Here is a 26,306-nt window from a genome sequence, read left to right on the forward strand (position 1 = left end):
AGGGATGAATTGCCCAAGGCCGCGGTGTTAAAGATTAAAATTATCCAGAAAAGTGAGGCACGTAAGTAAACTTCTGGAGGTGCAGTAATTGCAATGGCTGCTGGTAACCGCGGAAATTGTGTAAAGAGACTCGTGAAGAAAAAGAGAAAAATGCTTCTAAAGCTATTTTTAAATGTTTTATGTGCGGTGCACCAGGTCATAAAGCGAATGTTTGTAAAGCTAGGAAGGGAGAAAATTCTAATCGTCTTAAACAATCTAACCATGAAGTCAATGAATCGTATGCGGTATGCCATACGGAAGCAGAGCAATCATGGGATGGTTCTCACACTCATCGTGCGAATCATACTTGGGTTCTTGACAGCGGTTGTACTGGACATTTGTGTGGCGACGTTTCGAGTTTTTCGTTTATTAGCAAATCATCTAAAGTCAAGTTGAACCTTGCTAGTCATGCCTGCGCAGATGTCAAAGGCAAGGGCATTGGTGATGACAGTGAACGACAAATAGAATTTAAGAATACCTTATTTGTGCCGGATGTGCGAACGAATCTAATTTCTGTTGCGAAAATCACCGATAAGGGGCATACAGACGGAGCATTTGTTAGTGATGCAAGCGGCAAAACTACCCTTACCGCAGATCGAAAGGGCGATTTGTACTATTTGCGCGAAAGCAGCGAATGTGGCGTTGTTCAAGAAAAGTGTCCCGAATTATTTAAATGGCATTGCCGGCTTGGCCACTTGAATGCAAAAGATTTAATGAGAATTGTCCGTGAAGATGTATTACCTTCGACTAAAGCTAGCGAAACTGAGGAAATAGCAAAATGTGAAGTTTGTTTAAAAGGTAAAATTACTGCATTACCATCTAACAAGTTTCGCGAACCATGTGAAGAACTGCTAAAGGTTGTCGTGGGTCCTTTTAGAGAAGAATCCATTGGTCGCGCAAGGTACTTTGTTACCTTCATAGAGGACAGCTCAAGGTGGTGCGAGAGATATTTTCTGCGTCAAAAGTCTGATGTTTTTGAAGCTTTCAAATTGTATCAAATGTGCATTGAAAGGCAAACGGGTCAGAAAATAAAGTGTCTACAGTCCGGCAAAGGCCGTGAGTATTGTAATAATATTTTTGATCAATACCTTGCAGATCATGGCATTTTAAGAAGGCTTAGTGTTCCCGGAACTCCTGAGCAGAACGGGTTGGCCGAAAGAATGAATCGGACATTGCTGGATATGGCTCAGTGCCTTCTGCTGCAATCTGGTTGGGTTGCATCTTTTTGGTCGGAGGCTGTAGCTACTTCATGTTTTATTCGCAACAGATGCCCGTCAAGCAGCATTAAATGGAAGACACCCTACGAGAAGCTCTATGATGACAGACCAGAACTTAATTATTTGAAGATATTTGGATCAAAAGTAATGGTACTCAATAAGGATCCAGGTTAAAGTAAACTTGCGCTGAGGGCTACAGAAGGCATATTTGTAGGGTATCCTCGAGATAGAAAAGGTTATCGCATATGGGTTCCTATCACTCATCAGATTATATGTGCGCGAGATGTTAAGTTTTTAGAGGTTGGTCAGAAACAGTCAATAAGGAAACATCTATCAGATGATTTGCCGCTTTTTGACACAGGCAATAAAAGTGGTGCGCATAATGAAAATTTCGTTGAATTTCCTCCACAAGAAGTCCAAAAAGAGAGTCTTGAGGTTGTTTCAAGCTCAGAAGGCCCAAACTTCTTCGTACTGGGCGTAGAGGGCGCCCCCGAAAAGTATTTCGTTCTCGAAATTCTGTAGAAAAAGACGTCCAGGCTCTCGAGTCAGATGGTGACTTAGAAGATATCGATGATGACGTGTTCACAGGTATAGCTGAAATTGATACACGTATGGCTTTACGAGGTCCTGAGTGTGATGAGCTGAAGGTTGCTATGGAAGCCGAAGTTATGAGTCTAGTCAAAAATGACACGTTTGAGATCATCAGCACCGATAACCTTAAAAATATAATTGGATGCCGCTTTGTACTCGAAAATAAATATGGTTCCGATGGGAGGATTGAGCGGCGTAAGGCCAGCCTTGTGGTTAAGGGGTATGGCCAAAAATACGGTGTCAACTACAATCAAACATTCGCACCAGTAGTAAGGCTAGATACAGTTAGACTTTTATTGGCCTTAGCAATACACTTTGAACTTAACAACTTCCCTGTCCTCATACAATGCATTTTGTTAATGCCCCACGTCCTCCGGTTTTTTGCTCTAATATGTCAAAGAACGTCCAAATATACCATAACATATAATTTTTATAAATTGTTATATAAAGCTTTATCTTGTTTTTGTTATTTTATTTTATGACTCATGTGTGACTCATGGACGTAGGACGAAACAGTTTCTTTGCCACGTTTAATGAGTCACATGTGAACACATCTAGCAAAGTTGCTTTTGAGTTACATTTAGGGATGTTCCGATACAAGTAAATACGAGTATGTACTCGATGCTTTTGTTTTGATAAAAACTACTTTTTTTACTCGAATCGTTGTTTCGATACCTACTTGGTATTGGAGTGCAAGGTGGCAAAGTCTTTCTGGCCACGGGTGGACCGGGGCGGTCTGGGGAGCTCTTGAGACTAAGCAAGCTGCATCTCTCACTACCCCTTACTGCACCAGCTGCATGGAGGATAATGAGGTGGAATCATCTCAACATCTGCTGCTCTGGTGCCCCGCCTTTGCTAGCCTAAGGTTTAAGCACCTTGGGTCGCACTTTTTTCACACTCCCGATGAGCTCTCGGGAGTGGACATCAGTCAACTGTAGAGCTTCGTTGTGAGCACGGAGCGTTTCTTCGGAAAAAAGCCATAGGTGTCGTCCTTCTCCCATAGCTTCCTCCCTCTTTCCCCTCCCTGCGTCCCTTTTTGCTGAAGATATACGTAGCGGCGAAAACGTATGTAAGCTGAGAAAAGCATTATATGGCCTCAAGCAATCTGGCCGTCAATGGTATATCAAACTTAGCACTAAGTTATCTGAAATGGGATTGAAGCCCCTGAAAAACGAGCCGTGTTTATTTTATGGTACACTCAATAAACAGTTTTGTTCGTTATTGGTCTACGTAGACGACTTGTTACCGTTTGCGGGGGTCGTCAACGTGTGGGGATGCAGTTATCCGAGGCTTTTTTGGTGTTTTCATTGGCTTTATTTTATTACGTGACGGGTCCCAAACACAGCGCACAACCATTGTTGGGGTGGATGGTATTCAACCGGATACACATTTTTATAGCGGGCCGCTTGCTTTAAGACAGACGCCCGCTTGCAGCCGCACCTCCTGGTGAGCAGACGCTGCAGACTGCAGTGAGCCCTTAAACCGAATAAGTCGGAGTGGCCCCGCCTAAGCTCCCTCTCTTACTGCCGTGACCCAAGGCTCCACTCGGGTTGGTTACCGCATTGAGCATTACCGGGAGAAAAGGAGGGAAGAGAGACGTCTTTTCAAGAGAAAGAAAAGAGAGGCAGAAAGGCGTGAGTGCGAAGAGCTTGAGATGCTGGCAGACAGGAACGCGGCTCGAAACTTCTATCAGAAAATAAGGCAGCAATCAAATGGTTTTAAGACCGGCGCTAGCTCCTGCAAAGATGAAGATGGAAATCTGGTAACAGATGTCCCTAGTACACTTGCGATATGGAGGGAACACTTTTCATTGCTTCTAAATGGCGAAACAGATGGCGCGTTTGATGAAGGAGAACCCGAACCCATGTATAGGGACGAAGCTCACGTCCCTCAACTCGACCAAGACGAGGTGAGAACAGCAATAAAGCGGCTTAAGAACAACAAAGCCCCCGGAGCCGACGGTATACCGGCTGAGCTGTTCAAAGCCGGTGGCGAAGAATTGGTGGGGCGTATGTACCAGTTTTAAGCAGAATTTGGTCTGATGAATACATGCCCGAAGAATGGAATCTCAGTGTACTTTGTCCAATCCACAAGAAGGGAGATCCCGCCGTTTGCGCCAATTATCGCGGAATAAGCCTTCTTAATATTGCATACAAGGTCCTGTCGACGACACTGTGTGAAAGACTGAAGCCGTTCAGGAACCAGCTGATTGGACCTTATCAGTGTGGCTTCAGACCTGGTAAGTCTACCATTGACCAGATTTTCACAACACGTCAAATCAAAGACACTAGATAAGCAAATCGACATACACCATCTTTTTGTTGACTTTAAAGCTGCTTCTGATAGCACGAAGAGGAGCTGCCTGTACGATGCCATGTCCAAATTTGGGATCCCCGCAAAACTAATACGGCTATGTAGAGTGACGTTGAGCATAACCTTCAGCTCCGTCCAAATTGGGAAGGACCTCTCCGCGCCGTTTGAGACCAAACGAGGTTTTAGAAAAGGCGATTCACTCTCGTCCGACTTTTTCAATCTGATGCTGGAAAGCGTAATAAGAGCTGCCAATCTGAATCGCAGCGGCACCATATATATCAAAAGAACGATGCTGCTAATGTATGCAGATGATATCGATATTGTAGGTCTGAAACAAAGAAACGTAACCGCAGCATTTTCCAGTTTAGAAAAAGAAGCTAAAGAGGTTGGTCTAGCGGTGAACGAGGGAAAGACAAAGTACCTCCTGGCAACATATAAAGAGTCTACGCGTTACGGGACACACGTCACTGTTGGCAGATATAACTTTGAAGTAGTGAATGACTTCGTCTACCTAGGATCCAGCATAAACACCACCAAAAACGTCGGCCTGGAGATCAAGCGAAGAATAACTCTTGCCAACAGGTGCTACTTTGGGCTCGGTAGGCAATTGAAAAGCAGAGCCCTCTCTCGACGAATGAAACTCACGCTCTACAAATCTCTCATCATCCCCGTCCTTTTGTATGGCGCAGAATCTTGGACGATGTCGAACAATGATGAGAAGACTTTACGGCCCTGTTTTCGTGGACGGCGAATATCGGAGAAGATGGAATGACGAACTGTACGAGCTTTTTAACGACATGGACATAGTTAAGCGCATAAAAATACAGCGATTGCGTTGGCTTGTACATGTTGTACACATGGATGATGACTCTCCGGTGAAAAGATCCGTCGACTCCGCACCCATGGGTGGACAACGAAAGCAAGGGCGCCCACGAACTCAATGGAAGGACCAAGTGCAGAAGGACCTGTCTGCCCTTGGGATAACCAACTGACGCAAATCCGCGCAGGAGAGAAGCAATTGGAGAAGCTTTTTGGTCTCGGCCCAAACCGACAAACGGTTGTAGTGCCAAATAAGAAGAAGCAGAAGACGACTTGTTAATTGCATCGAAAAATTTGAGAAACATCGAACATATTAAACATCATCTTTTAAGAGTTTGAAATTAAAGGCCTAGGTCTGGCGAAATATTGCTTAGGCTTGGAAATTGAACAAACAAAAGAAGGTTTTGATCTGAAGCAAACAGGATACGTGATGGAACTATTGAAGCAGTATGGCATGGAAGAATGCAATCCTGTCGTGACGCCGTCTGAGGTAAATGAACAACTATCAGGTGTAAAAGATAAGCCATGCGAAGGAAATCCATATAGGGAATTGATTGTAAGTTTGATGTATTTGTCGGTAGAAACGCGACCTGATATAGACAACACAGTCTCTCGACTAGCGCAGTTTATCATGAATCCAACTATGTGTCATTGGCTTGCTGCGAAGCGGGTACTCAGATATCTGGCTGGAACAGCTCACAGGGGGTTGATGTTTCGCAGAACGGGTGACCCGTTAATAGGTTATACCGATGCCGACTGGGGTGGTTGTACCATTGATCGTCGATCATACACGGGCTATGTCTTCCTACTGAGTGGCGCAGCGATTACTTGGAAATCGCAAAAGCAGCGCACAGTTGCGTTATCTTCGACTGAAGCGGAACACATCAGTTTAGCAGAAGCAGCTAAAAAAGCAATTTACTTGCGAAGTCTTTTCTCTGAGCTGGGCTTACGAATGTTTAACCATATTACAGTTCTTGTTGATAACAAAGGAGCTCAGTATTTGGCGAGTGACCCCGTATTTCATGCTCGCACGTAACACATTGACATAAAACATCATTTTGTTCACGAATCAGTTGCCACTGGACATTTTTACGTGCAGCATGTACCAACGCAAGAGATGGCCAAACCGCTACCCAGAGTGAGTCACGAGAGATGCCTAATAGGACTAGGATTTTCCGTTTAAGATGACCTTGTTATTGAGAGGGCGTGTTGGAAATATTCAATCTATGTATTTGTCCTTAGTTACAATATGGCATCTCCTTTTACTTGTAATTTTTTCATACTTTCTTATGCTTCCTTTTTTGTATTACATTTCCCTTCTTCTCTCTGTAATTTGGATCGCAAGTTAATTAAAATATTTTCTTTAATTGAGGACAAGCTTTTTTATTTAAATCTGGGAATTCCACTGCCATCGTAAGAATAATTTATAGCGCTTTATCGGATAAACAGTTTGAATACAGCAAAGATCTCGAAACGCCTCGCGAAGTTCTGCAAAAACTCGACGAAATGTATGATAACAAGTCGACCGCTCTACAAATAGTCCACAGATGCAACTCTTTAAGATACTCGTCTTTCCATCTTTGACTGAACTGCTGATGCAATAATTTGAGTGTTTCCCAACGATTTTGTAGTGAAAGGTTGTCGAGTTGGGGTTCTGGAGATGCACGAAGTGGGGCACCCCGCAAGAAGTGGCCAGGTGTTAGAGCTAACAGCTCTTGGGGATTGTCGGAGATGGGTGAGAGAGGTCGCGAGTTCAACACTGCTTCAATACAGGCCAGTAAGGTTGCGAGCTCTTCGAAGGTGAAATGGTAACTCCCAGCAATTGAAATTTAAAACTCTTGACGGCCGCCCATGTGGGGAGCGTTTGGCGGTAAGAAATGCCATTCAAAGCCGTGGAGATTATATTTTGAGCGTATATCGTCTGACATTTCCTTAAGAAATCTCTTGAAATCAGTTCGAAAGGCTCGATTGGCACCTACGAAGTTTTTCCCATTATCGGAAAATACGCGTTGTGGTGGTTGTGCTGCTTGGAACGCTTTGGTGGAGAGATCTGAACACGTCTCTAAATGGATGGCCTTAGTCGAAAAGCAGATGAAAACGCAGACATAACCTTTCAGCAGTGGTGATTTTCGCAGTGTACATGACGTAACATCAAAAGGACCTGCGAAGTCAATTCCAGTGTGAGTGAATGGCAAGGAGAAGTTTGAACGCTCTGGCAGTAATGTTGCCATTATTTGTGAACGCGTATTCTGTTTTAAGATTGTACAGGTTTTGCACGTTCGTATGCAATTTTCGACCTGTGATTTTAATCTAGGAATGAAATACTCTTGTCTGGCGGTTCGGATCATTAGTTGATGTTCAGCGTGCATCAGCAAGTTGTGTATAAATAGAAGAAATAGGTGGCAGAATCTGGAGGAGGGTGGGATGATGATAGGATATCTCTCATTGTAAGAGAGTGGCGAATTTGCAAGACGGCCGTTTACTCGGACAAGTCCATTTTTTATCGATAAAGGGGTTTAAAGTCAAAAGGGAACTCCTTTTGGAAATGGATTGTTTGTTAGAGAGTTTCGCGTATTCATTGGGATAATGCCTTTCTTGGGCGAGTTTAATGAGACGAGATTTAACCCAATGAATTTCCCTTTGAGTAATTACCGTTGTTTCATGATGGATAATCGAAGTAGCCTGTATGCGATTTCGCGTGGTTCGATGAAAGAAACGAAAAATGTAGCATATTACTCTCAAGGCTTTTGACCAGGATGAGAAACGGTTTAAGAGATCAGGTTCTTCTAGTGGATCAACGTTTTGACGAAATGATGTTGGCCATTGATCTGAAGGTTTCTTGAGCCAGACCGGTCCGTGCCACCAAAGGGATTGTTGAATTAAGTCCTGTGGTCTGCAGCCCCGCGTTCCTAGGTCAGCAGGATTAATTTGGGTTGATACGTGTCTCCATTTGATGTTTCCAACGTTTGTGATGATTAAGAGGTGCGGTTAGCTACATATACCTTCCATGCGCATTTAGGTTTTTCCAGCCACGAGAGAACTATAGTCGAATCCGACCATAAGAATATTTCTGTTTCCCCTAGAGGAAGTTTATTAATAACGTTTTTGATACATTTGGACAGCAGCACTGGACCGCAAAGTTCCAGACGTGGAAGGCTTACTGTTTGTAATGGTGCGACTTTAGTCTTCGAGATAAGTAGGTGAGATGCAATAGTATTGTCGGTCTGAGTTCTTATGTAGATGGATGCGCAGAATACCTTCTCCGACGCATCACAGAACTATTTGATTTGGTGAAAATTGCATCCATCTGGGTATTTGGGTTTGCTCGATACTAGGAAGATCCGAAATAAATTGGTTCCATTTTTGCAGTGAAAGTGGTTTAACGCATTCGTCCCACGCAGTGCCATCCAACCATATCTGCTGCAAAGTATTTTTGCCTGAACAATAATAGGCGCTAGCCACCCCCTCGGGGTCAAAAAGTTTCGAAACCGAGGATAAAATTTGTCGCTTAGTAGCACTTGTAAAGGGTGAACACACCAAAACTGCGACACTTAGAAATTACTACCAGAAACAAACTAGAAAGCTTTGAAATTATTTTTTTTGTATTGTATAACTTGGAAGTTTAGATGTTATTAAAATGTTAAAATATTAGTTATTATTTGCTCCAAATGCATATGATCGGTATTTTCATCGCAGACGAGCCATCATGTTCTGCACGACGGCATCATCGACTTTACGCTATGCTCACAACTACTTTGTTTTGCACTCTTCAATATTTTTGACTGTTTCACCTGTTTTCTTCAAGATTCCCTTGACAATTGGCCAATATTCCCCAATAGGACGTAGCTCTGGGCTATTGGGTGGATTGCAGTCGTGAGGTACAAAATTGATGTTATTTGCATTATACCACGTGTGTATGGTCCTTAGCATACTGGCAGCTTGCCATGTCCGCCTAGAACGATGGCCTACTCCTTATCTGTTGATAAATGACAGAAGACGCCTTTTGAGGCACTCATCCCGATAAACTTGATCATTCATTGTCCCGGATGGGAAAAAAGGGCTGCTCTTACGGCCACAGGAACAAATAGCTTGCCAAACCATGTGGATTTTGGAAATTTGGACTTCATTTTCAGCTTACAACTTTCAGGGGCATCTTGACGACTTGCAGCAGTATAAAAATCTTGACCGGTAATATATTTTGAATTTTTATAGCAGTAGGTTTCGCAGTCCATAACAATGCAGTGGTATTTTTTATTTTAGAATTCATACAACTTCCGAATGCGGGATTTCGCTGTAACATTTTACTTTGCGCCTCGCTCTGGCGCTGTTTGAGCTGTAGAACATCTCAATGAAGCTTTCCGCTTTACCTTTTGTACGAAAAACTGCGATCTCCGTACGGATTTTGCAACATAACGCGACAAAATCTTCGGATCTCGCGAAAACGCACTGAGGACCTTCCGAGCACTGTTTTTATCACTTTGACCATGCTAACCCCCGCTCCCTGGTTTTCTCGTAACTGTCAGGCCTTATTTGTACCGATTAAAACCCTGCAAACTGTCGAATAGTGCACTCTTTAATTTTTTAGCAATTTTACGTGTACTTAAGGCCGGATCATTTATAAACTCGTGCAAAATGGTTTGTCTCGTTTCTAGCTCGGTTGCCATTTTTAACTCAACTAGGAATCAAATTCAAATGAAATTTCTTCTACGTTCAACTAAGGTCATGGTCAACTTATGGTATTTGAATTTCAAAATATTGAATTCGTTTTGGGTAAGTTATAAGGTTCCCAAAGTGTCGCAGTTTTGGTGTGTTCACCTTTTAGTTGGTTTGATGGGCTCGGTTGAATAAGAGAATGCATCGTTTAAGGCGTTCCAACGAACGCCAAGAGTTTTGGTAGAGCTAGAGGAATCAAGTTTGAGAAAATTGGAATCGAGCAAATCTTCGGTCGGGATCTGTTTGATTAGGTCGGGGTGATTAGCAGTTATTTTTTTCAAACGAAGACCGGCTGAGAGCAGACATTGGATAATTTGGGATTGTGCGGTAAGACAAATTCCTACTTGTGCCTATCAGTCAGTATGTCGTCGACATAAGTTTCTTCGGTTAGAATTATCTTGGCTAAAGGGAAAGAATCTTTGGCGTCGGTTCCCAACTGGTGTACGGTGCGGATGGCTAAATATAGCGCACAATTTACTTCGAATGTTACGGTTTTAAGCCCGAAATCTCTAAGTTGGGTCTCGTTTTCTCTACGGAAGAGAATTCGTAGATACTGTTGATCGTCTTCATGCAACAGAGTTTGGCGGTACATTTTTTGGATGTCGCCGTTAAAGACGTATCTCTACAAACGCCAATTTAGGATAACGATCATGAGGTCTGTTTGCAAAGTGGGACCGATATGCAAAATGTCATTTAGAGAAACTCCGGATGCTGATGGTTTGGAAGCGTTAAATGCCACGCGAAATTTGGTGGATTTGCTGTCGGGTTTGATAACAGAGTGATGGGGTAGATAGTAGGAGTGGTAATTACCATTTTGGTGAATTTCATCAGAAGTGATAGGTTTCATGTGGTCCATTGTCAGTGATTCGTCTAAGACCCGATTATACTCCTCTTGAGATCGGGTTTCTTATTGAGCATGTGCTCCATTCGGATCGCTTGCTTCATCGCTTGTGCACGAGACGGACCTAGAGACAGCTTAGACGGAAAAACAGATTAAAAAGGTAGACGGACTACATATCGTCCATCACTCTGCCGATAGGTGGTGTCTTGAAACAGCTTTTCGCAATACGCATCTCCTGCTGAAGGGAGATGTGATTCAGCGATCTCCTCTACTTCCCAGAACCGCTTAAGTTGAGAATCAATACTCGCTCAAATCCTCTGCAACATAAGTGTGAAAAGTTGAGCAGCTGGTTGCTTGTAACGGTCCGCTCAAGTACCATCCAAAAATTATATTTTGCGCGAGAAGGCTGCCAAGAACTTTGTGTTGGACTCCTTCAAGAAGAATTTCAGGTATTAGGTCGCTACCTATTACCAAGTCGATCTGAGCGGGAGTATAGAAGTGTGGGTCAGCGAGGTCCAGACCTTTTATATCTGAAAGTGGGGGTTTTTTGATTTGGGAAGTGGGTAAGAAGCTAGTCGATTTGTGGAGAACAATAGCCTTGGAATCGATGCGAATGTCATGACGTTTGGCTACGAGACGAATGTTGCAGACCCCCAGCAAACATTGAGGTTAGTTATCGATTAGATAATGATTGGAGAACTAGCCACATTCTCCAATCTCAAACGTTTGAGATCGACCCGAAAAACTATCGAGAATCATAGCAATCTCAACAAAAATGGGACATAGTTCTCGACTCGAGAAAATATAAATTCTCTAATCGAATTCTAATGTTGATCTCTAATGGGACTCGAATTTGAATTTCAAACTGCTATTTTGCTTTATTAAATAAAACGCTTTGTTTGTAAAATTTTTGTTAAATGTATTTGCAATAAAATTATAATGAATTATTTGAACTTACAAAAAATTATGATTCATTCATTTGGAATATTGCTTATTTACACTTATTTGAATTTGCGTTGTTTCTCTAATCGTTCTCGAATCGAATTCTAATGTAGTTCGCCATCGACTCGAGAACGATTAGAGAAATACCCTAGTTATCTAATGTAGAAATCCAAATTTCTCTAACGTTAGAGACTGTGTTTGCTGGGCCCGAGTCGCATTTTCCACGATCTTTCCACCCATGAAAAATTTTCTCGATTAGTTGAGAGTCTTAAATGATGTTGAACCTTTTCTGAGATGAACGTTTTTTGAGAGCCTTGATCTATTAAAGCTCTTAGCGGAAAAAGTTGGCCCAAATGCTCGATGTGTACTTGGGCGGTGGGAAGCAATGTCTTTTCGTTGTTGGTTGAAAAGTTGGCTTGGATATGAGCATCACTGTCGGTCGAAGAAATAGATGACTCCTCGCAAGAAACCTTTCCTTCCGTGATGTCGAAAATTGGATGTCGGGTTTGACTGGAGGTAGGTGCAGTTTATTGGGTATGCAACAAGATTGTTGCATTTGGTTTTGGTTTAGGTTTCTGATTCCGTACTGGTGCTTCGGGAATCGGTTTGGTGATGGTGGGGGGATGTAACATTGTATGATGATTTTTTTTGCAAAGATAACATCGGAAGACACTTGAACAACTGCTCAGAATGTGATTGTAGGCTAAGCAATTAGAACAATAGCCGTTTTGTTTGACGAACTTGGTTCGCTCAGGGATGTTTAATTTACGAAATTCAGGGCATCATCCATTTGGGACCAGTTGGGTAAGTCCTTCCTGGATTTGAGGAATTGCTCCCAGAGGGAGAGGGTTTCCTCTGGAAGTTTGGTGGAGCAAAGATAGATAAGAATAGGGTCCCAGTCGGAAAGGAAACACCTTGCGCTTTCAGGCACGAAAGGCAATCATTAATGGTGCTTTGGATTTTCTGAATGCCTTTGCTGTTTTCAGATGACACGGGAGAAATGTAAAAAAGAGTCTTCAACTGTTTGTCTATTAAAATCCTTTTATTTTCGAAACGGGCTCTTAAAGCTTCCCATGCTAGAGAAAAGTTTTCATCGCACAAGGTATAATGTTTAACTATGGCGCCAGCTTTTCCCTTAGTTTTGTTTCGCAAATGGTAAAGTTTCTGAGCGGGTGTTAACTTGGGGTGGTTAAGATATACGGCCGTGAACATATCACGGAAAGATGGCCAATCCTCATAGCTACCGTAGAACGTTTGGGTATCACACGGAGGTACTTTCATACATGGTATCGAATTATCGATGAAAGCCATCGACTGGCGGGAAGTGGAATTTTTGTCGGTTGGGCTGCCCTGTAAAAGCTTGAGTTGATCTAGGATATGGGATTTGCAAATATAAAAACTATCGGTGCACAGTTGAAATTTAGCATGGGCCTCCTCCTTAAAATCGGCAGAAATTGAAATCTCTTCGGCAAGGCAGACTTTTTCATGTCGCAACGGGAATTAAGGTCTTGCAACTTTACATCGAGTAAAGAATCGGTATGATCTTCCGGATCTTCTTTTTCGAAGTTGGTGCAGAAATTCACCACATTGTTAGAATCGAAGATAAACTTCGACATTAATGCGGAAGCTACCGACATACTGGATATTAATGAGGGCTATTAGAATCGAGAAGTTACTTTTGGAAGTGTAAACTGGAGAAAGTCACCAATATTCGAGAAACTGATTGTAAATTCAAGGCACTACTCTCACAAGATGAGCCTATTCGCAAGGGATTTTGTATGCCTCTAGTATTTCCAAAAGTCAATCACTTTACAACGTTCTTATCGGCCTTAATATTTTGGAAATATGGAGAATATACACTGCCTTTTGTTTTATACGCTAAGCAATGCGAATTAAGTACACTGGAACACCACTTTTTATTTTGGAATGTAAATAAAAAATTATAATTTTAATGGGAAATTAATTTGGTTATATGTGTGTACCAATGCAAATCCAGACATACACACGTCTGAAGTAATGAAAATTTTTTTCTATATTTTCTCGCAGTATTATATACGTAGTATAATTTGAGTGATTAATAAAGATGGGGATTGTTACTAAAATGATTTTATATTTAGATGTTGGGTACAAGTCGAATGTACTCAGACTTCCACAAGTCGCAAGTGCTTGTAGGATTTCCTACTGGGTTGACACACTTCTTGTATTAATTGCAATTTCATACATATGTACATGTGCATAGAAATTCTTACAAGAAAATGAAACTGGATCAACGAATAATTTGGCTAAACGCCGGTGCCAACGGCGCTGTGTTCGTTTGCAATAAATTTATATGCACGTATGTATGTATGTATGTAGCGCAACTACATACATATGTACATCAAAACGAAGGAGGTATAATAAACTGTGATTACTGCAGGCGCCGACGCAGGCAGCAGAAAAATATTTGTTGGTTTTAATAGGGATATCGGGAATGTGACACGCGAAACAATGCATACATACGCTTATACAAATATGCGTATGTACATACGGATGGAAGTTAGCGAAAACAACGAGTGCAAATTTGATGAAAAGTAGCGAGTGAAACTGTGTAAATATGTACATACATATATAACCGCGTATATATTTCATGAAACCGTTTTTCGGGTAACGGTGAATATTTTACCGAATTGTACAGTTGGTAGATATATGCAAAATTTTTAAGGAAATTGTGTGGTGTTTTTATGTATATACATATGTACATGAATATATTTGACATGCGTAGGATGGGTACCTCTCATTTTCGGGTATTACTCCCTCGGTGGCCTCTGGTGACTAAATAAAATCCCGCGGTGGATGCTTGTGGTTGCCCTGTGGTCCAACAATGGTCGGCTGTACTCCTTGGCTGTAATCAAATGGATCCCACGTTGGGCGCAAGTTACCAAAGTGCGTTTGGTTAGGTGCCGCAAGCACTTTTCACACACGTAAAATTGCTTCACTGAGAAGCTTAGAACTTTTGGGTGCAAAGGAATTAGGCCTTTATATGCTTTTGGCAGATAATCTGCCTATGCTTAGCACTTAGCACAACACTTTTTTGTTTTTGTTTTATTAACTTTTTGATTTTTAAACCACAAATCGCTTGGTGCAGCGATTATACGGATTGGGAAAAACGGCTTGTCACTCGCTGTGGAAACTTCAAATTTTTTTAATTTTATCGCGGTGTCTGCTGCCGTTGCCGATTTGGTGCGCCTGAAGATAACGAAGGGAATGAGCGAGAAAATAGAAATATTGGAAATGACAGCTGCCGTTCAGTGTTGAGCAGCGTAATTTCTAATGTCGGAATAGTTGCTTTTCCACTGTTTCAAATTTGGCTCGCAAGGACCATCCTAAGAAATTACGAGATTGCGATTTAAAATTTGCAAAGTAATGTTTAATCCAACTTGTAATTCATTTACAAAATGTACTTAGAACTAATTAATATTTTAACAACGATTTTTTTGAATGGACTGTATGATGAGATTTATGACAGGTTGATTAGCAAATATAATGTGAATTGAGCAATTGATTTGGGTTGCGGAGTTCGGAGGGAACTCGCGCAACGGGAATGGTAAAGTTGAAATGGGTGGATAATATTAATATATGTATAGATGGTTGATACTTAGTTTGCTGAAGTGCAGGTGAAACTCCGCGATGTTGTTCAACTCCCGCGTCGATAATATGAGATGAATCCAGGTAAGTAGATGTCGACCTCCAACGGTGTTGTAGAGGACTTTTTTTTAGTTGCAGGTGTTACGATCCCTGCTGTCTTCTGTTCAGGTGGCGATGAAAAAGAGAGAGCAATGGCAAGGTTGCAAATGCTTTTATAATCAACACTGGAAAAGGATTCCAGTGCGCCTATGGGAAGCAATTCTTTTGTAGTGTGCGGAATATCAATAACCGATAACGCGTTCCAGTTTTGGTTTAATTCCGGGAACAGAGGGCTGTAAGATCGAAAACCAAGTGAGAACAAAAGGTACGGGAACGTTTCCGTAAGAACAAAATGCGAATCAAGCTCTTGACAACGTTCTCAAGAAGAACAGAATGAGAACGAAACTTTCGGGAACGAGATCTCTTATCATTAGGGTGAACTGTCCATTTATGGAACAATATTCTATTCAAGAAAAGTTCGTGTCTTAAGTCTTTCGTTGAGTTAATTTGTATAATTCTGTGGTCATAAGCAATAACCGTCTAAGTCGAAGAACCTTATTTCGTGAAAAAACGTTTTAAATATTTGGATTGTAATGTCAGCCTTATGGGGAAAGCAAAATATGTTCGTCTATAAATTTTTAAATAGCCTAGCTGGCGAAATGGGGATTTCACATACACATCGACTTAGGTGGTTATTGCTTATTACCACTTAATTATCTTTCAGTTCTTTTTTGATAAATTTTATTATTCCAATCTAACGAATTTTAATATTTCAAACTAACGAATGCTATGTGAAAAATGTTGTTCTGGCTTTCATTCTTCGCGAGTAGTTCAGAGAGGATTTGTTCCCGTTTCGTTCTCTGTCAGAAAGTTCCTGAGACTTTAGTTCCCACACATCAAACGAAGTTTTTCAACAAACATATGCTGAGCTGGAATCTAACTATATAAACAGCGGTTGGAAGTTATTGTTTGCGGACGGCTCCAAATCCATCGATTCCACCTCATTCGCGGTTGTCACTGGCACAGGAGAAATAATTTGCAACTGGCTTCTCCCTTCAATACGTTCTGTCTAGAGGAAAGTTCCTTATATGTACAGACAGTAGATCATGCATCTCGGCAATAATGTCTCCGTCCAATCACAATTCCATAATTGAATATATCAGAGACGCGGTCATTGGCTCCCCTCAGAATATAAGGGTAATGCGGATTCCTGGGCATGCTGGTATTAGAGGTAACCACTATGCTGACTTTGCAGCGAAAAATTTAGTCAGAACGCCGGCCTTAACGTACAATGTTTTAACAAAGCAAGACATTTCCAACCTTATTATGCGCAAAAGGCACCAAGAAAACGCAAGCGAATGGAAAACATACGAACATCATTACACGGACATTAACCCAGACAGAAATCGGATTACCTACACGTCAACACTACCAATCAGCGCTATGAAGACATACATCCGATTAAGGATAGGGCACACTATCTTAACGCATGCCCACTTACTGTCGGGTATAAGCCCCTATCTAAGCTTCTATCAAACACATTCTCACACTCTGCGCGATTCTTCACACATCAGCGCGATTCTTCACACAGCAGCCCACGACTCTGACAACATTGATGTTACAAAATTACTAAGTGAACCTTCTGAAAAAAACATTATGATTGTATACAATTTTTAAAAACAATGATTTACTAAAATTTATCTAAGATTTGTACTTACATCTGTACTAACACATAGCACGTAAACTTTCTACCTATCGATAATTAAAAGACGGGTGAAGGCCTCGTTGCCAGTGCTGCGTTTATGTATTTATATAATAAAATTCTTTTGTTATATAAATAGTTATAATTAAATAAATAAATAGTTCCCAAAAAAAGTTATTCGAGAAAAATGTCTTTAGACTATTTTAGTTCTTTTCCAAAACGTTCCGTATACTTCTGTTCCCATTGTGTTCTCTTCGAAAAGTTACGAGACCGACATTTAGTTTCGATCATACCTTTTGTTCTCGGTCCTTGAAAAATATAAATGATTTTAGTCATTTAATTACCTAGTTGGAAATTTTTATATTATATTTTATTTGCAGAGTTTTGCTACATGTTTTACATATAGATATTTGATAATTTCGGTATTTATTTATCATTCATACTTAAATATTTTTACTCTTAGTGCTTTATGCGAGCTTTATTCGATTATAATCCATTGGAGGACTCGCTGCTGCCTTGCAAAGATATTGGATTGCCTTTTAAATCGGGTGACATTTTACAGGTTTGTTGGAACAAAATTTTCGAAAAAGATTTTTCTTATGCTATATTCTACAGATAGTAAGTGTAAAAGATCCGAATTGGTGGCAAGCAAAAAATACGCATGAACAATCTGAACGAATTGGTCTGATACCTTCACAGGAATTAGAAGAACGACGTAAAGCTTTCGTAGTACCTGAAGCTGATTTTGCCCACAAGATTGGTTTATGTGGAACCCGGGTAAGGCTTATATTTTGTTATCTGAAAGGTTCGGTAAGTTTTTTTTAATCAAAGATATGTAATTTATTTACCTAAATAGTACATATTGTCATCATCTTGTATTAATTCTACTGCACTGTATTCAATACTTGCTTGATCTCAGCTTGGATGTTACACAATTAAGTATATAAGGTTTGGATTGTTAAATGAAATGAAAAATCCATGATACAAAAAAGAAGGTAGTTTCAATAAATAACTTTTTGATTAAAAAGCAGATTTCTGACAATTGCTCAATTGTAAAAAATTCGAAGCGGCGTTACCCAATTTAAGTTTTTTGGTGGAGAGAATTTTATATCCTAAATTTGAGAGTATAAATAAAACAGTTGTCTTAACATTTACCTTTAAAAATAATTAATATCCTATCTTAAAAACGTTTAAATTTTACATTAAATTCGATAACTACTTGCGAAAGTCTTTAATTTTACATTAATAAAATTTTAGTGAACACAATTTACAATTTTTTTAGTGTCATTATGTCACCGGAATATTTCACAATGTAGCTAGCGACTGTTACAGTTTTCTATGTCGGATACGATTGTTTCTGATATTATTCAGACACTGAAATTACGCATTTCGATATTGGGTTTGTCCATGTCTTTCAAGTAACTTGAAAACGGAATTTACTTTGGGCCCATTAGCCCATGACTTTCAGAGAAGAGAGTATTATCCAATTCTAGTATATTTCGACAATATCGTTGTTTCTTTGCGTAAAAATAAATATATTTTACTGTCCAATATTGGAGGGGGTGTGAAACAACATTGATGATTTATTGTTAGTATGAAAACTAGAAACACAATTATCATCTTATTGAGCATTAGACTTCTTCTCTTTCAAAAACAAAAGGGGAAATATTCGGTTATTTATTCAACGGTTTTGCGGTGGGGAGCGGAGACGGAGGGGGATTCATTGAAAAATGGAGTAAAATTAGCATTTTGACAGAGAAAATGTAAGTCCAACTACGGCTACGCTGACCACAGTATTTTTTACAAAGAGGTCCATATTTTAAACCGAATTTATTAAAAAATTTGTATCTGAAAATTTGAAATCTTTATTTTAAACTAACGTTTAACTGTTTGACCACACGTGTGTGCTAAAATTTTGTGCTTTGGGTTAAGCGTTTGGACACAATGGGATGTATGCATAAAACCTAAGCAAATGCTTTTTTTTAATTTCAGACCTTGTACTCAATTCGTTCAAATAAATTTAAGTGAAAGATATATTTTAAGAAAAAGCAATTGCTCAGTTTTTATGCATACGGCCCAATAACCCAAAATACCTTTTGCTTGTTCAAAATACGATTCTAAGAAAAAATGTTAGTATATAAACAAAAAAATAATAACCAAATTTGGAGGATTTTAGATATTGGGTATGGTAGCACGAAATGTCACAAACTACTTAATTGTCAGACTGTTAATATGGCGCCGAAAAAGTGACAATGGAACTACCTTCTTTTTTTGTTTCATGGAAAAATCATTGAATAAAAGCAAGTCGTTTGGAACATTCCCACGACAGCCGGTTCTACGTACCGGAATGACTCGGGTTTTACCCGACCAAGGGCTGTTGCTTCGGCGATCTAACCCCGTTTAGGTCGGCGTAATCCATCAAACGTTGCTCGATTCTAGGGCTACGTCTGCTCCGTACCCTTCTGCTCAGGGCTGGTATAGAGTCTAACCCAGGGCCAGAAATTTACACCTGCTGCGTATGCCAGACAGAGTGTCCGGATTTGGCGATTTCGCGCCAATTTGGCGATTTTTTTGGATATTTGCGCGTAAAAATTTAGGAAACCGTCATTGGTGATTTTTGACTATTTTTTCCTTTCAAATAAATTTTTTCCAATTATAAAAATATACAAAACTTAGTTTTCCACGATAATTTTACAGAAGAGGCTAATGAACTGCGTGATAAACTTGACTTAAGAAGCATATTAAAAGACTGGGAAAAATTTTTAATCACCCTAATCGTAGAAATTTTGAAACGATTACCTAGTCAATTAAATACTTTTAAAAAAGCTTTGATTTTGTCACCAAAAAAGTGTGTGAATCACAAGAGGGCGAGTTTCAGAGACCTGTCAATTCACTATTTGACTTTGATGGAAAGAAAGGCAGCGGAAACTGAATATTTAAATATTTTAACTCTCCCATGGAATAACTCATCATCATCATCATTCCATCCGACTCTGAAGAATTTTGGATAATTGCTTACGGAGTTAAAACCGCAACAGGCGATAAACTGTTTGCAAATATAAGTAAATTCATATTATTATCCTTGTCGCACTCACATGCTTTGTTGAGCGCGTTTTTTCCGTAATGAATTCAACAAAAACTAATATTCGGAATATAAATATAATTCAATAGTTGGAATAAAGTGTTATATGAAGGCTAATAGTTTCTGCCATGATAAAAGCATAGTAAGGTAAAACCGTTCTCTCAATGCGTCGGCCATGAGTTTTTTTAAGTTTGCCAACATTTTAAAATCGTATAAAATTGAGAGTAAAAAAAAAGGAATTGTTCAAAGTTGTTGTTGTTTGAGATTGAAAATGAGAATGTGTGTGTGAGTTTGTGTGTAAAATTTTAAAATTAAATTGCTTGCAAACGTCAAGAATTTGAAAAATTCCTCTCAGCGGTTCTACCTTCCTATTTTTTTTATCTTGGTTTCTGCTGCAAAACGTTTCCAATATCAAACAGTATGTCATCAAGGTTGAATAGCTCAATATATGACAACAACAGAAATGTAAATCATAAGACCCTACAGTTGATTTTGAAGAAATTGTGGAAATAGCTGATCTCGCCTCATTATAGGTTTTTATTTAATTTTTAGCGCCGAGCTCTTAAAACGGATTGTGCGATTAATCAATTAATATGAGTTATAATAAATTTAATAATTGCGCAGTCCTATTGCAACAAGTGTTGAAACATATATTTTTAAAAAGTATGCGTATTTTTAAAGAAAATTGTTTGTACATCACTATTATATAAGTGATTTGTGTTATTTATTATTACCCTCTGAAGGTATTATATTCGCTTTTGGTTTTAAAAACTATATTATAACAAGATGTCATTTTTTAAATAAAAGATTTGTTAAATCGATTTCATGAATTAGGAAAAAATTGGCGATTTTTGGCGATTTTTTTTTCAGAAATTGCGCTTTTTTTTTAATCTGGACACCCTGATGCCAGAGACGACTGCATACAAACTCCTCCTCGGTCAGGTGCAATGACTGCGACGGGTGGAGTCACTTCCGTAACTGCTCGGGCCTACGTATGCACCGGCAATGGACCACGTCGTTCGTGGCCCCATGCTGTGTGAACCGGACCGCCTCCACGGCAAACCACCACCCGCTCGGGCAGCACACAATCAACACACCCACACCCCAACACAACACAACAATAGACACACAAACATACATAATAGCACCCACACACCGCCGCCGGCAACTCCTAGTCCCTCCGACAATCTGCTCTGTTTGTCAGTCCAGAATATACCGTAACGTGACATCAGTCAAGTTCAACTCCTGCCTCGGCTGGTGCCACTTTAGGGCATAATCAGGACTCCGCAACACGCGAGATTGGACGAGTGACTATGTGGGCCCCTGCTGTGCTGCCTAGTCGCATCCCTCCCCCGCGACGCCGCCAACCACCACCACAAGGCAGCACCCCCTTTTGCAGGACATACAGTAGGGAGCCCGCAGGCAACACAACTCTTTAACACCGCACATCACAATCGGTGTCCCAAGGCACACACAGGTGCTACAATTTAACTGCAACGGACTCCACAGCAAGAGCGAGGAGATAACTATCTTTATGGGAAGGCATGGAATATTAATAGCTGCGGTCCAAGAGACGAAGTTGCACGGCAATTCAACCCTGTTGAATTGCGCCGGATACAACGTGCACAGTCGAGATCGCGAGCGAGACAATGGTGGAGGTTTAGCGTTCATCACGCACCACACCGTGCAGTATCGCCTTATTGAAGCAGACATCGACCGCAGGGATACCATCCTAGAATGTCAGGGTATTGCTATCCGGTCAGGCGATCTTGAGCTCGAAATATTTAACGTATACATACCCCCTGTCACCAGCTGCCGGCAGGATATCACCCTGAAATAGGTGCGCTACTGAGAGGTGAAAACCGTATGGTAGTTGGTGACTTTAACGCGCACCACGATATGCGGCACTCAAGCCTGTCAAATGATCGTAGGGGAACAGACTTGGCTGAGCAGATAGACGATTCGACATTCTGCACAATGAACGACGACGCACCCACCAGGATTATGGACAGCTGCTGCAGATCGCCAGATCTAACAATTGTCAGCGCTGGTCTGGTAAACAGCGTATCATGGCGANGGAGGTTTAGCGTTCATCACGCACCACACCGTGCAGTATCGCCTTATTGAAGCAGACATCGACCGCAGGGATACCATCCTAGAATGTCAGGGTATTGCTATCCGGTCAGGCGATCTTGAGCTCGAAATATTTAACGTATACATACCCCCTGTCACCAGCTGCCGGCAGGATATCACCCTGAAATAGGTGCGCTACTGAGAGGTGAAAACCGTATGGTAGTTGGTGACTTTAACGCGCACCACGATATTTGGCACTCAAGCCTGTCAAATGATCGTAGGGGAACAGACTTGGCTGAGCAGATAGACGATTCGACATTCTGCACAATGAACGACGACGCACCCACCAGGATTGTGGACAGCTGCTGCAGATCTCCAGATCTAACAATTGTCAGCGCTGGTCTGGTAAACAGGTTATCATGGCGACCTATGCTGACTCTAGCATCAGACCATCTACCCATAGTCATCTCGATTGATAAACCAACCGACTTTGCCTCCGCCAAACACCGGACCTATGTCAACTTTTCTAAAGCTGACTGGAAAGGTTACGCGGAGTTTACTGAAAACACCTTCACATCGCTCCCCACACCAACCGACGTCCATCTCGGTGAACGTAAGTTCCGCAGGGCTATCACTGCTGCTGCAGCTCGCTTCATACCGGCAGGGTGCATATCGGACCCACGTCCAAACTTCCCTGCCGAAGCGGCTGTTTTAGCAAATGAGCGTGATAGCCTTCGNGAATGTCCGGCATGCGGAGAGACCCCACATGACTCGAAACATCTCTTCGCATGCCCGGCAAACCCGACATCCCTAACGACCTTGTCCTTATGGGCAAACCCCGCAGAAGCTGCACGCTTCCTAGGGTTGCCGTTAGTGGAACTTGACGACAACGACTGAGATACCAACCGATCTGGGCGGGGTTGTTGTAGCCGCTACAACAACAACAACAACCCTATGCTGTCCCTAGCATCAGACCATCTGCCCATAGTCATCTCGATTGATAAACCTGCCGACTTTTCTTCCGTGGATCACCGGACCTATGCTAACTTTTCCAAAGCTGACTGGAAAGGCTTCGCGGGTGTTACTGAGGGCGCCTTCACTGCACTGCCCATACCAACTGACGTTCATGTAGGTGAATGTAAATTCCGCAGTGTTGTCACCGCTGCTGCAGTTCGCTTCAGCCCAGCAGGATGTATTAAGGATCCACGTCCGAACTTTCCTGCTGAAGCGGCTGTTCTAGCCGATAAGCGCGACAGCCTTCGTCAGGCCGATCCCGGAAATCCCCGTTTCAGGGATCTCAATTCGGAGATTCGGCAACTTGTGAATGTACATAAGTGGAAGAAATGGGAAGAGCATTAGAAGACCTGCAACATCGCCTCTGGTGTGAGCAAGCTTTGGTCGACCGTGAGGTCATTGTCCAACCCGATGAAGCGTGACGACAGGGTCGAAATAGACTTTGGTGACTACGCTTCGTCGGACCCGGGGCGATGCGCGAGCTATTTTAGCCGGAAGTTCATTCTGCATCCTCCGGTGGATAAAGCCAAACGTCGAGTGACCAGAAGGCTGCACAAAATGCGAAACCGCCCCTGTGATAGAACTATTCTAGTAGCGTTGGGCATGTCCAAGGCGTTCGGAACTGTCAGTCATTCAACGCTACTAGAAGATATAGAGACCTCCTCACTCCCACATGGACTCAAACGCTGGTCGGCGAATCACCTGAGTGGTCGACACTCGTCAGTAATTTTCAGAGACAAAACCAGCAAGCCACGTAAAATTAAACAGGGGGTACCACAGGGTGGTGTCCTGTCCCCACTACTGTTTAATTATTACATTTCAAACCTTCCTCAACCACTAGAGGGTGTTATTATTGTCTCCTATGCTGAAGATTGATCGATCATGGCGTCTGGGAATGGCATTGATGACTTGTGCTCGAAAGTAAACGGTTATCTCGCCGAACTTTCTCGCTTCTTCACTTCAAGGAGCCTTGCCCTATCCCCTACGAAATCCTCGGCAACCCTATTCACCACCTGGACGAAGGAGGTCAGACTGCAACTGGGTATTCACGTCGATGGCGAAACAATACCGACGGTGAATAACCCGAAAATCCTCGGAGTTAACTTCGACAGTCTGCTCCCGTTCTCGGCGCATACAACCGCAATTGCCAACAAAGTACAGAGCCGCAACAATGTCCTCAAGTCGCTGGCCGGCAGCACTTGGGGCAAAGATAAAGAAACGTTGGCGGCAACATACAAAGCAATTGGCCGGCCGGTTGTAAACTATGCAGCGCCCGTGTGGTCGCCGGGGAATAGCAGGACGCACTGGATGAAGCTACAGACCTGCCAAAACACGGCATTACGAACAGCGACCGGATGCCTCCTGGTGACGCCCTAACACCACCTCCATGACGAGGCCCAGATGCTCCCAGTCAAGGAGCATAACATATTTCTCCGCTAGCAGTTCCTTGCGGGGAGCCACATACGTGGCCACCCCAGCGGAAAGCTGCTTGCAAAGGAGCCCTCGCCAAGGCTCGTCAGGAGGCATCTTTACGAACTGACGGACGAAGTCCAGAGGTTTATCAAACCGACAGGCCCTGAGCGGCATTCACAGGGAATCAGTGAATGTCGTTCTAGGCACACAACCACCGGACGTGGACGGGACAGAACTTTGTCTGCCTCGGGAGACCCGCACTACAATAGCCCAACTTGCTCTGGCTGTTGCAGCAGGCTAAACTCTTACCTGAGCGGAATCAATGAGGATGTGCCCAACCAATGCCCGGCATGTGGAGAATCGCCACATGACTCCCGGCACCTCTTCACATGCCCTGAGGACCCCACTCAGCTGACGCGCCTGTCCCTATGGACAGACCCTGTGGAAGTCGCATACTTCCTGGGCCTCCTCCTCCTAGCTGAAATGTACGACAACGTTGACGGATGAACCGACCCGAGCGGGGCTTAGTAGCCGCTACAACAACAACAACAACAAGTCGTTTGGAAAAGATCTCTAGCGATAGATTTGCAGAAGTGGTCCTGGACCTAAATCGATTAACAGTTTTGCAATTAAAAGAAGTTTTACAAAGACTTAAACAAAAAACGAGTTGTACTAGAGCCGAACTAATAGCAGACTTCAGGAGGTAAATGCAGAATCATTGTTGCCGATAATAGATTCACTTACACCATTATCAATGGGTCCAGGTATAGCACAGGCAAGTGATGCTACTCAAAAAGATCCTGAGGATCGAGGGACGATGCCCGAGTCAGGTCACAGCTCGAGGTGCAGGTTACCGGTCTTTGTAGTGCTGTATAAATGCTAACTGCACAACTGCTGACACTACGGCCAACGGGACCGAATGTTCCAATGTATGGCACAGCAAATAGCAGTGCACGGTATATTTCGTCACTGCCCTAATTCACGTCGGCGTCTTTGGCAATATTCCAACAAGCAGTATCGGTTACGGCACATCCGTAGCGGCTACAACAACCCCGCCCTGGACGGTTGGTATCTCAGTCGTTGTCGTCAAGTTCCACTAACGGCAGCCCTAGGAAGCGTGCAGCTTCTGTTGGGTTAGTCCATAGGGACAAAGCCGTATGGGTTGTCGGGTTTTCCGGGCATGCGAAGAGATGTTTCGAGTCATGTGGGGTCTCCCCGCATGCCGGACACTCATTTGGCACATCCTCATTCAATCTACTCAGGTAGGAGTTTAACCTGCTGCAGTAGCCAGAGCGAAGTTGGGCTATTGTCGTTCTTGTCTCCCGAGGCAGATGACCTCCGTCTCGTCTATGTCCGGGGGCGGTATGCCTAGAACGGCATTCACAGGTCTAGAGTCTACATAACTCGAGACTGACTCCCTGTGAATGCCGTTCAGGGCCAGTCGGTAAGCTGACGGGTCCAGAGGTTGCTTGATGAACCTCTGGACTTCGTCCGTCAGTTCATATAGATGCCTCCTGACGTGCCTAGGCGAGGGCTCCTCTGCAAGCAGCTGTCTGTTTGGGTGGCCACTTCTGTGGCTCCCGATCAGGAACTGCTTGCAGAGCATTATGTTGTGCTCCTTTACGGGGAGCATTTCCGCCTCGCCGTGGAGATTATGTTCGGGCGACATCAGGAGGCATCCTGTCGCTGTCCTAAGTGTGGTGTTCTGTACAGTCTGTAGCTTCGTCCACTGCGTCTTACTAGTCCCCGGCGGCCACACTGGCGCTGCGTAGTTTAAAACCGGCCGGCCTATTGCCTTGTATGTTGCCAGCAACTTTTCTTTGTCTTTGCCCCAAGTACTGCCGGCTAGCGACTTCAGGACTTTGTTGCGGCTCCGTACTTTAT

The 26,306-nt window shown here is 42.4% G+C and overlaps 1 protein-coding gene across 2 annotated transcripts in view; it reads left to right on the top strand.

The window, feature by feature from the left end:
- Window positions 1-26,306, top strand: part of vari (MAGUK p55 subfamily member vari) — a 151,547-nt gene that overhangs the window by 64,483 nt on the left and 60,758 nt on the right. Inside the window, exons 2-3 of one of the 2 annotated variants that reach the window (XM_017614918.1) lie at window positions 17,304-17,402; window positions 17,456-17,650. In XM_017614918.1, the coding sequence (XP_017470407.1) occupies window positions 17,304-17,402; window positions 17,456-17,650 (294 nt within the window). The remainder of the gene's footprint in view (window positions 1-17,303; window positions 17,403-17,455; window positions 17,651-26,306) is intronic. The other variant, XM_017614919.1, reaches the window with a different exon arrangement.

Source organism: Rhagoletis zephyria, unplaced genomic scaffold (genome assembly GCF_001687245.7).
Source record: "Rhagoletis zephyria isolate East Lansing unplaced genomic scaffold, Rhagoletis_zephyria_1.1 Rzeph_scaffold_00925, whole genome shotgun sequence".
In the NCBI taxonomy this organism is placed as follows: Eukaryota; Metazoa; Arthropoda; class Insecta; order Diptera; family Tephritidae; genus Rhagoletis; species Rhagoletis zephyria.